The sequence below is a fragment of the Vitis riparia genome, chromosome 2 (assembly GCF_004353265.1).
Source record: "Vitis riparia cultivar Riparia Gloire de Montpellier isolate 1030 chromosome 2, EGFV_Vit.rip_1.0, whole genome shotgun sequence".
In the NCBI taxonomy this organism is placed as follows: domain Eukaryota; kingdom Viridiplantae; phylum Streptophyta; class Magnoliopsida; order Vitales; family Vitaceae; genus Vitis; species Vitis riparia.
Genome location: NC_048432.1, coordinates 2,414,359 through 2,428,187, shown reverse-complemented (window position 1 = coordinate 2,428,187; position 13,829 = coordinate 2,414,359). Strand labels below are relative to the sequence as shown.

At 32.1% G+C, this 13,829-nt stretch overlaps 1 protein-coding gene across 1 annotated transcript; it reads right to left on the bottom strand.

The window, feature by feature from the left end:
• Positions 1–733: 733 nt before the first annotated feature.
• Positions 734–1,264, bottom strand: LOC117906247 (methanol O-anthraniloyltransferase-like). Its single transcript, XM_034819228.1, has one exon. It carries the CDS (start codon positions 1,262–1,264, stop codon positions 734–736), a length of 531 nt encoding a protein of 176 aa, XP_034675119.1.
• Positions 1,265–13,829: the final 12,565 nt, after the last annotated feature.

Sequence of the window (13,829 nt, the reverse complement as noted above, 5' to 3'; positions counted from 1 at the left end):
TGTATTAATGGTTCACTTTACTACTACTTTTTGGGAGATTTCTCATAATTTAATTTATGGATTTTTGCATGAAAAGATAAATTTCTAGTTAAACCTTTTTTGTTAGCTTAATTACTACTTCTCATGTCAAACCTTTGGATTACACATGTGAAATGATCATGGTGTCCTAAACTCTGGGTTTGAGTCACATTATTAGCTCACATTTCCATGAGAAGGGTTATGATAAATTAGCAATGATGTTTCATGCTAACATGCCTTCAAATTTTAAGGTTGATGTTTTTCTAGTTGCACTATATCTCATCAACAAGATGCCTTCCACAATTTTAAGGGTTATGACACTCCACATATAAAGTTAATATTTCTCAAAAGGTATAGCAAACACAAATTCACCAAGAAGACCTACCGTTTTGTCTTCCTAGCCTATAGCTCTCTTCAAAAGAGATACAAATGCTTGCATGCATCCCCAAACAAATGGAGTTTATCAAGACATGTTTCTACTTGCAAACACTAATGCTATGCATGGAAATCGATAGCTCAGTTCCTTTCCTAAGATGATGAATGGCTCACACCACTGGCCGAAATAAGTATTCAACAGCACTCGAGCCTTCAAGCCAAATACAGTGTCATAGACTGATACATTGCCTACTATTGATATAACACCTATCACTAGTAATCTGCACCCTGCTACATTTAAACTGCTTAATTCATAAAATCCATGTAGATGCTCTTTAATTTAGAGCTTGGATGTAATAAGTCTAACAGGCTCTTCCTCTTTTGTCATTTTCTTTAGCTCCTGTTCAAACCTTTCCATGACTGTCGAAGGCAGGCATATAGGTATAACATTCCCTTCTTCTCCTTTGCTGTTCCTGAACCGCACACACAAGCTAATAATAGATATAGCCCTAGCAGGCCCACTATAGACGGGCTTCCCCCACCCGAAATCGACCTCTCCAAACCCTGCACGCGTGACATCTGAAACAATATAGTTCCCTGGCTGCGTAATTAAGGGCCGGCCCTTGATGACCATAAGATCTGCCACTGATTTAATGTACTCCTGGCTCATTTCCGCCTTGGCTTTCTTCACTAACCTTATCGCAAATTCCAATGGATTTTTACATAGCATTCCAGCCTTAGTAATTGAAGCTGGAGCCACAAAAGCATTTCCATAGTATCCTGGAGGCAGTTCGAAACCGCGCTTGCCTCGCATATTGGTTAAGCATGAAATGCGAACAACCTCATCAGGGTCTACTGCAAATGTCAACATGTGACATACCATTCAAAAGAGGATACTTAGTGAAATTTGAAAGACTACAAAATTAAATCTTACAAAATAAAAACAAATATGTCAATTGAAGTTCAAAAGAGAATTATAAATAAATATTTTTTAATTGGTAAATTTCTTGAACAAAAGAAACAAATCTTTTTATTAAAATAAAAAAAAAGAACTAAAAATAAATAAATATTCTTTTGTTAGCAAATCTCTTTAATATGGAAGACAAGTTTCTAAAATCAAAATGTCAAATTCTTTGAATTAAACAAATTAAATCTTGGGGAGTCCAAATTTAATTCTCTAACTTCACCAATGAATAATAATGACTTCCTTCAATGAAGGGAATCAATAAAATTTTTTCATATGGGAAAAATGTCTTCACAAAAAGAAAAATGTTTCATAAAATTTCTCTGTAAGTTTGAGAAATGATAAAAGCATTATACATGTGATCTTGTCTTTTGATAAAGTCATTTGGGAATAAGTCACTTGAAACCCTTAATTGATTTTCAAAACAAAGAAACACTTCATTATTGTCTATTAAATTATGATCAAAGTAAAGGAATGAGAGAAAAAAATATTCTTTTGTAAAGAATATTATTAAAGAGTTTGTACCCCACAATTATTTTAATAAAAACAATTGTTAGCATATTTTTTTCAATTATTTTAATTGTTTCATTATCTTTAAAGAACAACAATAAAATAATAATATAAAATTTTAAAATAAATGTACAAATATTATTTACAATTTATTTATATTCTCCAATTTCATTCTCATGTTTTACTTTATATTGAAATACAATCAAATTATCATTTCAACCTTATCAACTTACTCTACGTGTATGGTGTCCATTGGTTTCTGTGTTTGTTTCATGACCCCCTTAAAAGCCATGGTCCTTTCCTCTACGTTATGTCTCTTTCAATGTCAACACGGTCCTCTCCTATCATAAAATTACCAGAAATTATTGTCCTCCATTGTGCAATACATGCCCTTCTCTCTCTCTCTCTCTCTCTCTCTTTGTACACATACAAAATTTCAGTTAATTAAATTATTATTAAATTCCTCTTTAGAATTTTGATTTCTTAGTGAGATGTCAACATGTGACATACCATTGAAAAGAGGATACTTAGTGAAATTTGAAAGACTACAAAATTAAATCTTACAAAACAAAGACAAATACGTCAATTGAAGTTCAAAAGAGAATTATAAATAAATATTTTTTAATTGGTAAATTTCTTGAACAAAAGAAACAAATCTTTTTATTAAAATAAAAAAAGAATTAAAAAAATAAATATTTTTTTGTTAGCAAATCTCTTTAATATGGAAGACAAGTTTCTAAAATCAAAATGTCAAATTCTTTGAATTAAACAAATTAAATCTTGAGGAGTCCAAATTTAATTCTCTAACTTCACTAATAAATAATAATGACTTCCATCAATGAAGGGAATCAATAAAAGTTTTTCATATGGGAAAAATGTCTTCACGAAAAGAAAAATGTTTCATAAAATTTCTCTGTAAGTTCGAGAAATGATAAAAGCATTATACATGTGATCTCGTCTTTCAATAAAGTCATTTGGGAATAAGTCACTTTAAACCCTTAATTGATTTTCAAAACAAAGAAACACTTCATCATTGTCTATTAAATTACGATCAAAGTAAAGGAATGAGAGAAAAAAATATTCTTTTGTAAAGAATATTATGAAAGAGTTTGTACCCCACAATTATTTTAATAAAAACAATTGTTAGCATATTTTTTCAATTATTTTAATTGTTTCGCAAGACTTCACACAATTTGTACGTATAAATTTATGGCAAGGAAAGTTGATAGAATTTTCTTTTGGTTTAGTTTTTTAGGAAAATGTTGAGAACTATAAAAATTAAAGGCATGTTTGATAAATGTTTTCGAAAACAATTTTGAAAAATAGTTTTTGAGAATGATTTTTAAAAATTATTCTCTGATTTTTATCGAACAAAAGTTTATTTAAAAACTTAAAATGTTTTCAACTTGTTCTTAATATTTTTAAACATGTTTTAAAAATAATTTTTATATTTAGTATTTTATTTTTAATCATTCTACATATTTGTATAATTATTTCTTAAAATAATTCTTAAAAAACATGTTAAAACAATAGAAAACTACACAAAGATGTTATCTAAAAACACTTTATTTTCTATTTTTAAAAATAAAAAATAGTTTTTTATTATCTAATATGTTTTCTGTGTTTTTTTTTTAAACAAAATACTATTCTAAAAAATATTTCCAATTAGGCACTAAATCTTTTAGAATACCCTGTCCCCAAACTTTCATCACCTTTTTTTATAGGAAAAATGGGAAAGAAATTCTTTTAACATTTTCCTTTATTCTTACATTTTTTTCACGTTATCCATAGATAATAAAATCATTTCCCAATCTTTTCTCACTTTCTTTCATTGGTAAATGAGGAAAATTGGTTATGCAATGCATTAAATTTAGCAGTTTGCAACAATTAACCTTGTGTAATATTTTTTTTTTATATAAATTGCAAAAATATATATGTCGATTTATTTTTATATTTTCTTAGAAACCAAATGGTGATTATTCTTACTTTATTTATTTTTATATATTTTTAATTGGAGTGTTTTTTGTCACATGTTGATCTTGCAAATCAACAGGTTCTCTTAAAAAGCTCGTCAGATTGGAAATCCACACACCGCAAAAAAAACCCATTAGATATCAAAGTTATACTCTTCATGACATTCTTCATGGTAAGTTATATTCAAATTCAACAACATAAAGTTTATACCAAATTAGATATCAAATATTTCTCAGTTTCCATGAATGCAGTTTCATGCTTAGACTTACTTAAAGAGCTCTCTTTACATGGATGAGTAGACTGACTTATCACTATTGATTTATTCTGATTAGGATGCTGCTTGATGTTATGGCCATGTGAAACCATGTTTAATATTTTAGTTTTGTACTTTAGGCAACTTAATCCAGCAAAAATCCATTTGCACAATATCAGGACATTGCTTGTGTCATTTTTGTCAAGTAATGAAGTCCATGTATAACTAGACTTCACATCGTGTGCTTTATTTGATCTAATATTATTTCTTCTATTGATCGACAACATAGTCTAGGAGATTATTACTAGGCAGAAACATAGGTAACCAATCTTTTATAGAACTGTGGAGGTATTTATTTGTTTGCTTCAATAAAAATAATATGTTTGTGTATGATTTAAGTGAAGGGAATTAAGCCAAATTCCCAACCTGTGAGAAACAAAAAAAATAGAGAAAACACACGCCAAAGAAAAACAATCACATGCACAAGACAGTATTTACGTGGTTTGGCAATTTGCCTACATCCACGGAATTGCAGGGATATCACTATTATCAGGGAAGAATACAGAGTACCACATGCGCCTACAATATTTTCTCTCTATATATAACACAACAACCACACCACACTAAAAAAACCCTAATTACAAAAGGTGGTTCCACAATGGGCTAAATGGGCCTATCGGCCCAAGCCTTCGCTCCATGGACTAAGCCTCAGTAAATCTCCCATTAAAAAACCACACAATATTATTCGGGTCGGGTCGTCAAATCGGATCAAACAAAACTAGGCTCCACAAAGCCCAACATTAAGTGGTTTGTTTTGTAAATGTAGAGATGAAGGGTGTTAAAGGAGCACAACTTGTAGAGTACCTCACCTTTGACCTAAGATTGGTGTTTTCAATGGAACCACATTGCAGGGGCATAATGGAACAAATTATGCGATTACCACAAACCATGGGGTACAACTCAAGTCAATGGTCAATGACAACTACCCTAATGAATCCTCGTACAGTTGCATAAGCTTGTACAATTGTATTCCTTATACAGCTTATATGGACAATTTGATATATTAATAGAGCATTACAATCATTCACACAAAATCTTGTATGTATATGGATAGTTGTTCCTATTGAAATTTCAATAAATTAAACCTACCCTTATGTAGATAGAATTTTTATTCATTAGGGTAATAATATCTAATCATTTTGATTTATGGTTGTGATTTTTCAGGATTATATATATATATATATATATATATTAATGCCAGAGATCTATCTTATGTTACTATCATTTCAAATGGGTATTTTCAAAGACTATGAATAGTCGTTGTAGTGGTATATATTGGAACCTCCATGTTGGTAGTATACATCCCAATAGTATTCATAAAGGAGTGGCTTCTGAATACTATGAAATCAAGCTCTTCTAAAAGTGAAAATGATGAAGAAAAGGCATATGAGCTTGATCTGCCAATGGAACACAAGGGTGAGCTCGATACTTTTGAACTAGAAAATCAAATTTCCATAGTAAATAATATAGATAGAAGTTTCGTGTTTGCTTCTACATCCTGGACTCTATCTCTATCCAGCTATCACACGGAGAGGCTTCGTCTACTGATAGGCTTCCTAATAACATGATCTACTTCAAGAAAGAATAGTTTGTAGCTGGACTATGCCTACCCATTCCCTCCTTGGTGAAGCAATTTTTGCATTTTTCTCGAATCCCTCTTACCTTTATTCATCCCAACATCATCTAGATTTTGATGGGATGCAGTGTGCTAAACACCTCTACCAATTGGATTTATCTCTGTTGGAGGTGTTGTTTGTCTACACCATAAAGATGAGCCCTAAGGAATTCTTCAATCTGTCGGCTCACACCCCTTCCTTGCAGTTTGTAATCGAATAGTCGGACTCCAATAAGGGTTGCGCCCAAGAACATGTATTAGTGTCCGATCTGTGGGATGGATCAACTGAGGGTCCGAACTGTTAGGAAGTGTCCCAAATTCCTAATTAGTATAGATTCCTTTATGTAAAGAATATTATATAGAATATTTCTAGGTTGATATATTATTGCAATATTAGACTTCCTTATAGAATAAGGAAGGTTGTTGGAAATATCTCTATAAATATTCTAGGTCATGAGGGGAAAAAGTTATGAGATGGAGATGAGCCCGTACAGACTATACGAGGTGGATAAAGATGTGAGGAAGAATGGGAGATACTCGGTGGAGCGAGATGACTCATAGTAGGGTATGGATACAAGGAGTGGGGAAACATGGGATGTTTCGGGAACCCAATAGTTGTATCTGGTTCTGTCCTCTGTAATATTCTCTATTGTATAGTAGAATCATTATCTCTCATCCGTGGACGTAGGCATGGTTGGCCGAACCACGTTAAAACCTCGTGTACCGTATGTGTGATTGTTTTATCTTTGTGTTCTTGAACTAACATTGTTGGCATCAAAGCTTTCGTTGGCACTACAACTGGTATCAGAGCTTGGGTTGAAGATTTCTGGAAGAGCAAAAGATCACAAAGCACACAAGATGAAAACAAAAGGAATTTTCACTGAAGGTGGAGTCGATTGCTCTTTCGTGGTGATATGATACAAAAAAGGTTTGTGTCATGGAGAGATTGAAGATTAACTTCATGGAATTTGGTCAAAGGTGGAGATTGTTAGGAAGTGTCCCAAATTCCTAATTAGTATAGATTCCTTTTTGTAAAGAATATTATATAGAATATTTCTAGGTTGATATATTATTGTAATATTAGACTTCCTTATAGAATAAGGAAGGTTGTTGGAAATATCTCTATAAATATTCTAGGTCATGAGGGGAAAAAGTTATGAGATGGAGATGGGCCTGTAGAGACTATACAAGGTGGATAAAGATGTGAGGAAGAACGGGAGGTACCCGATGGAGCGAGATGGCTCGTATTAAGGTATGGATACAAGGAGTGGGGAAACATGGGATGTTTCGGGAACCCAATAGTTGTATCTGGTTCTGTCCTCTGTAATATTCTCTATTGTATAGTAGAATCATTATCTCTCATCCGTGTACGTAGGCATGGTTGGCCGAACCACGTTAAAACCTCGTGTACCGTATGTGTGATTGTTTTATCTTTGTGTTCTTGAACTAACATTGTTGGCATCAAAGCTTTTGTTGGCACTACACGAACAAGTTTTTTAAGCCCACATGATCTCTGGAGATACCAACTATTGAATGCTTTCATGACTTGCATATTTCTTATTCTCATTTTTTTTTTTTGTGAGTTCAACTAATATGTGTCTTGTCCGCCTAGGAAAAGATAGGCATGGTCACTTGGTTGAGTGGGTACAGAAGTCGTCATTTGCCCGTCTCAACAAATTGTTTGAGATTGACCAGTTCGAGCCGAGTCACAGTGTGCTGCTCACTGAGAAGAACCTGAGGATCGTTCTTTCTCAAGCCAAGCCGTTTGTAATCCCTTTTCTTCCAAGGCTAGCACCACCGACCCTTGTGCTGGGCAAGCACTTCATGCTAAAAGGACTTGCCTTTCCATGAGGTCGCCCAACTCACTGACACTAAGGCAAGACAAGCTCGCCTAAACACTCATAAGAAAAAATTCCAAGACTGCACTTTACGCCAAGCCCCTGGTTCCACTTCCCGGGTGACTTCAAATCCTGTCCCTTGGCTAGCAAAGAAGAAGACCAATGACAAACGCCAAGAATGGAATGTTTTCCATAACGACCATAGTTAAAATGGAGCATGCTAGGCACACAAATTGTGCATTAATGGGTATGTGAATGCATGATGGACGATCAAGCCTTAGTTATGATGTATCTGTGTAGGATTTATTCATCTGACCTACTTTGAGATAGAGCAGTCACTTAGCCCAATGGTCGTTGTGCCATTCGACTGAGGATGGTTTCCCAGACACCTCCTTTAGCCAAATGACCTTAAGAGAATGGTGGACTTCAGGATGGCCTTGCATAGAGGGTCCCACAATAATCTCATGCAAACATTAAGCGAAGAGTTTTATTTGGAGGCTTAGGACATGCTCATTACTTTCTCAACTTGGAAGTTTGAAGCTTTTATGGCGGTATCTTTGTTTCCCAAACAAAGTATCTTAGAGACTTCCTTAATGGGAGGAAAATGCTTGAGTACTCTCACTTAAACATGCTCATGGATATCAAACCTATGAGGAACCCAATTGATGATCATCCAATTGATCAAACCCTTTATAGGTAACTTATTGGTTCCTTGGAATATCTCACATTTACAAGATAGGGTATTGTCCATGCAATAAACAAAGCCTATCAACAATTTCAATCTCCCATAGAAGCTGACTTGCAAGTTATGAAAGTATTTTGAGATATTTAAAGGGAACCATGGATTATGGACTTCGCTTTCTTAAAGAAAGTTCCTTTTATTTAACAGGCTATTGCAATGCAAATTGGGCTAGATGCACCATTTACATGTCCCATGAATGAAAACTCCATGATCTAGTTTTTCAAACAATGCCACTTCCACTCTGCCACTTACATTTGACAATTGTCACCAACTATAAATATTTAGCAACCATTGGTGACATCAATATTGGTAATCTGGTTCTTTGATAGGCTAGGACTTAATGATTTTTAACACATAAATGTTTTCAAATAAGAAAATTGTTAACGAAATTGTAAGATGATTTATTTATACTTTACAATCATTAATATGCCCCTTGATTCTTCTAATAAATACACAAACACCATTTTAAATAATTCAATGTTTAATTTTGGATCAAAAGGATGGGGTTTCAAAAATAGACACTAGATAATAAATTCTTTCAATGAAAAAATTCTTTGAATCATCAAATATTTCCCTAATAAATCTTTGATATTCTTTAACTCTTTGGGAGATCTTCAAATATTCATCTTTTCAAGAAATCTTGAATCTTGAAGGAATTTCTTTAACAACTATTAAAATTTTCATCGGTCTTCAATGTGTGCTTTCAAATAAGAGGAACCCTATACTTATTGGGTTAGAAATTTTATTTTGATATTATCTCTTGCTTTCCTAGACATAATCATCTTTTTTATTGTGATAATTATTATTTATTTTAATTATTATAATTAATTAATTAAGATAATTATAATATTCTTTTGCTTCATCACAATTAACTGATTTCTTATTATTGTTTTTGTAAGATTGTCAACATATTATTAGGTAATTATTAACACATGACTTTTAATGAGTAGACAAATCTTTTCTTTGTACATATTTCTTTCAACATTGATCATTGTTAGTTATTGGCGACAATCTACTAAAACCGGTAGGGAGTTCTTTATACACCTAATGATTTCTTGAAATATCACAAATTTCTTTTAATATTTAGGTTTATTTTTCAATAATGGTCAATGCTAAGGCTAAGGGTTGGGTTAGTTAGGTTAAGAACAAGGTTATGTTTCATAGGTTTATTTCTATTGTGATTTTAGATAGAGAGGTCCTTATGTTCTTTTGCGAGTTTGATGTAAATTTTTATGTTAGTTCCATTTCACCATAGTTTTAAATACATCTACCTTGTTATATTATATATATATATATATATATATATATATATATATATTATATATATATATATTGGCTTCTCTTTCACATGAGCTCCATTTTTTTTGCTATTGTATTCATGACTTCAATTTCATTCTTTGTTTCCATTCCACTTATGGTGGCATCTTATTGTCTAAGGTTTGTGTAAGAATTTCTAAATTTCATCCTTTGTATCATTTTCATCCCACTTCTCCAAAATAAGAGGAGAATGATTGGTTACTTTCATGGCAAGTTTTTACTTTAAGTCTTTGCACTTATACTATCTCTCCTTATTCATGCATCTAGAATTTAATACTTAATGATGCTTCATTTTCATTTTTAAAAATATGCATAGGAAAGAAAAGAGAAAATAAGAAAACACATATACTTAGCAAGCTTGAAGGAACAATCAAGGTAGATTGCCTTAGTGGAATGAAACTCACGTGAGAAGAAAATGGAGTTGTCAATATTATGCCTAGGAAGGTGGTGCAATTCTTATCCAACTAGTGTTAAGGTTGAATATGTGAAAGTAGAGCAAGATGGGGTGTTTACAAAAGGTTAAAGGTACGTGGGTTTTGTATTAAGATAGATACTATAATAGTTTAAAATCATTCACACTTTTAACTTATATTAATCCAGTCTTCCTACTTCGGTTAATTATATGGTAAAAACCCATAAAAACAAATACATTTAGACTATTGGGAACATAGATCATTCTTTTGAGTTAAATAGCATAATAATTAAGTTGCCAAAATTTTCCATTGTGGATACAAACACAACTTTTTGGTGAGCCATATGTTATTATTTTCAATAATTATAAATTTTATGTAATTGAACATAGATTGGCCATTGTTCAACTCTCATTGCAACCATGGAATTACACCTCAACATTCAATATTAAAAATGAGCAAATTCTTAGCCTTGAATTCAAGAAACTCCTAGCCATTGGTTGGGCCTTAAACCAACCATAGATTAAACTCCTTTTTGGGTTGTTTTGCTTGCCATGGTGGTATGCACCGAAGGCCCTTCCTATACGCATGCACTTAGAAGTACATTATCTCAATTTCTTTTCCATATCTTTGATCACTCATTAGGCTAGTATATATATTAAGTTGGAATGTGAGATTGTTTAGTATTCAAAATACTATATTTTGTTGAAAAAAAAGTACATCTTATTTTTACTTCGATGTAAAAAAAAATTGAATTATTACTAGTTCATTAAACATGAAACATTTTACACAGTAACCTAAAATAAGGGTTTTTTCTGATTTTTGTTTTTTTAATAATTCCTTGTGTGTGAAAAATCTTTCCAAAGAGAGGAACCTTAATATATATATATATATATATATATATATATATATATATATATATTAAAATTCAAGTAAAATCTCTTAATGTGTGGACACAATATGGTGTTAAATTGTAAAAGACTAATCACACATATTACTTGAGCATTGTAGTCCTATTATATATAATTCTAGCTAAGGTGGGACTCACTCTTCTTAGAAACCTAATACACATTGATTCATTGAACCTTAGCCTTCAAATATATAAAACCTAACACATATTGGCTAGTTGAACCTTAGCCGCCAAACAATGGTCAATGAAATTCTTAATTCTAGCATAAGAAGAAGAAGATACCAAACATGAGTCTATCTTCGATTAATAGTTTGCAAGATTGGATCAAAGACTTAGCATATGGTAATCTTATTCATGTTTAGATTGTATTACTTTGGGATTTCTTTAACTTTTGCTCATTTCAAAGTAGATCGAGTCATATCTTTAAATTTTTATAGTGTCTCTATTTTCTTATTGAAAATTGAATAAATTTTATGCTTATACAAGGAGCTAATTTGGATTTAATTTTTGAGAAAATAAAACCCTAGATTTAGAAGTATTTTTTAATTCATAAGAAATTATTATAATATTAAATTCTCTTCAATTTTCTAAAATTTACACATATACATTTTGTGAACCCTAAATTGAAAGAATAACAGTCGTAAAATGGGAAGGTCATTGTTTCAAACAAGTGGGCCTCAGTGTACTTCATACTTGAGAGCCATAAAATTTTAGTCCTCATATGAATAAAATCAAAGATGCTTTGAATTTTATGTGAGAAATGGAATTTCCTTGATTTTTTCTAGTTTCTTTAAGTTACTAGTATAAAGAGAAATAAGAGGATGAAGTCTTCATTATTATTATTATTATTATTATTACTACTACTTTTTTTATATATATTTTAATATTATTTGATGTCATTCTAAATCAATGACATCCTTTATCATTTTCTTACCTTTTTTTTTTCTTTTATGTTTTCATGGTTTAATAGATTTGACCTATGGAAGAATATGCAAGCATACGTTTTATGCATGTTTGAGTAATAGCAATGAGATTCCCTATTATCATGCTAAGAATAGTTAGGATTTCCAGAAAAAAAAAAATGTCATTCATTTGATGAGAAATAAAAAGGAATATAAAAAATTTGAGTGGTTGAAGCTAAAGCAGCTTCGAAGTAACAAAAAAAAAAAAGCAACAACTGGATGGGGAGAGTCAGAGTTGAAAAGAGGATTCCTCACTTCTTTTTCTCATTCAAAACCGTGCATGAGACTTTCCTCTTGCACGACTCCTAAGTGATAAAAGAAAGAAAAACTCATCTTCTTTGTTTTTTTTTATTACCTTCCTCGTGTATGTATAAGACCGAATCCATTCAATTTCTAAAAAGGATTAGTAATCGTTAACTTTTCGAGGAATCTTTCATTAGTGGTTGTGAATGACTGATTTTTTCAATCTTTTTTACCTTGGTTCCATAGGAGCAAGTTAGAAAGATTGAGAAATAGAAGCTTTTGATTTGATTCATTCTCAATAGCCATGAGATGATCATCTTAGGGTGTTCCTTTTGTCGATGGATGGTCCTATTACACTTGTAGTCTCTAAAGGATGAGAACCAACTATGTATCATCTACATCAAGAATTCAAGTATTGTATACGCCATTAGTTTGATCCTTTGTGGGAACTACCCGTAATAATGAACTTGCAAAATGGATCTATTTATCATAAAGAGATTCATTGTTCCTGACCCTACTTTAACTTAATTGTTATTTGAACAAGTAAAAGTTCTTGTTGATCTAAGATTAAACACTTATGCAGAATATATATTTTTCGGTTGCTGGAACACATATTTTATTGATGAAGAGTGTTGGATTTATACATGAGCTTGTAATTGAAATGGCATTAAAATAGCATAAAATCAAGCTACTAGATGATGAACAACTACTTCCTATAAAATAGAAACCAAATCTCGACCAAATAAAAACAAGAAAATATTTGTATGTTGCAGATTATGTGCAAGACTCTAACTGCAATATTTAACTTCAAAATTCAAATTCCAGTAGATACTAAGGTAAAATTCAAAATTCAACACTCTTCCTTGACTTAGTAGATGCAAACTCCAAGTCTTCCACGTGGAAACTCAAACCAAACTTCGAAAGGGGTATGCTTCTTTAACGTTTTGTTGGCAATCTGTTAAGCAAATATATTGTTGTACTTGCAGCTTCAGCCCAAATTTTTTAGGTGGATCTTTTTCATGCAGAAGGCATCTTATCATCTCCAAAATCGTTCTATTTTTCCTTTCCACGACTCCATTTTGTTGTGGATTATATGGTGCAATGAGCTGGCGAACAATGCCTGCATTCCCTTTTAAGGATGGTGTCTTTTGATGTCCACCAACATCAGTATGCACCAGTTGCAGTTTTTGGGTTGCTCTCCAGGATGTTTTCTTTAGATAGGGAAGTTTAGTTTGCTTCCCATATTGACAAGTAGCACATATAGGAAGTTTTTTTTCTAAGTCAGGAAGTCCTTTAGCTATTCGATTTTTCTTCATGTACAGCACAACATCATGATGAAAGTGCCCGAGCCTACTGTGCCAAACTATTGTTGTGCTATCTTGTTGTAAAACAACAACATGCTCATCTTCCAGTAAATTCAAGGAAAAACTCTTGCCCTTCATTTTTTATGCTGAATACCTCTTTGCCTTCAACATCCTTGATAATGCAATTCCTATATTCAAAATAAACTTTAAATCTTTTCTCAATGAGTTGTCCAACACTGAGTAAGTTTTGGTCAATGTCAGGTATAAACAAAACATCATAAATGAGTTTCAAACCTGTTTGTGCAACATAGTCTTTAACAGCATCAGACTCCCT

Coding starts and splice junctions, on each gene's coding strand:
- LOC117906247 (XM_034819228.1), bottom strand. CDS start 1,264: ATGTTGACATTTGCAGTAGACCCTGATGAGGTTGTTCGCATTTCATGC.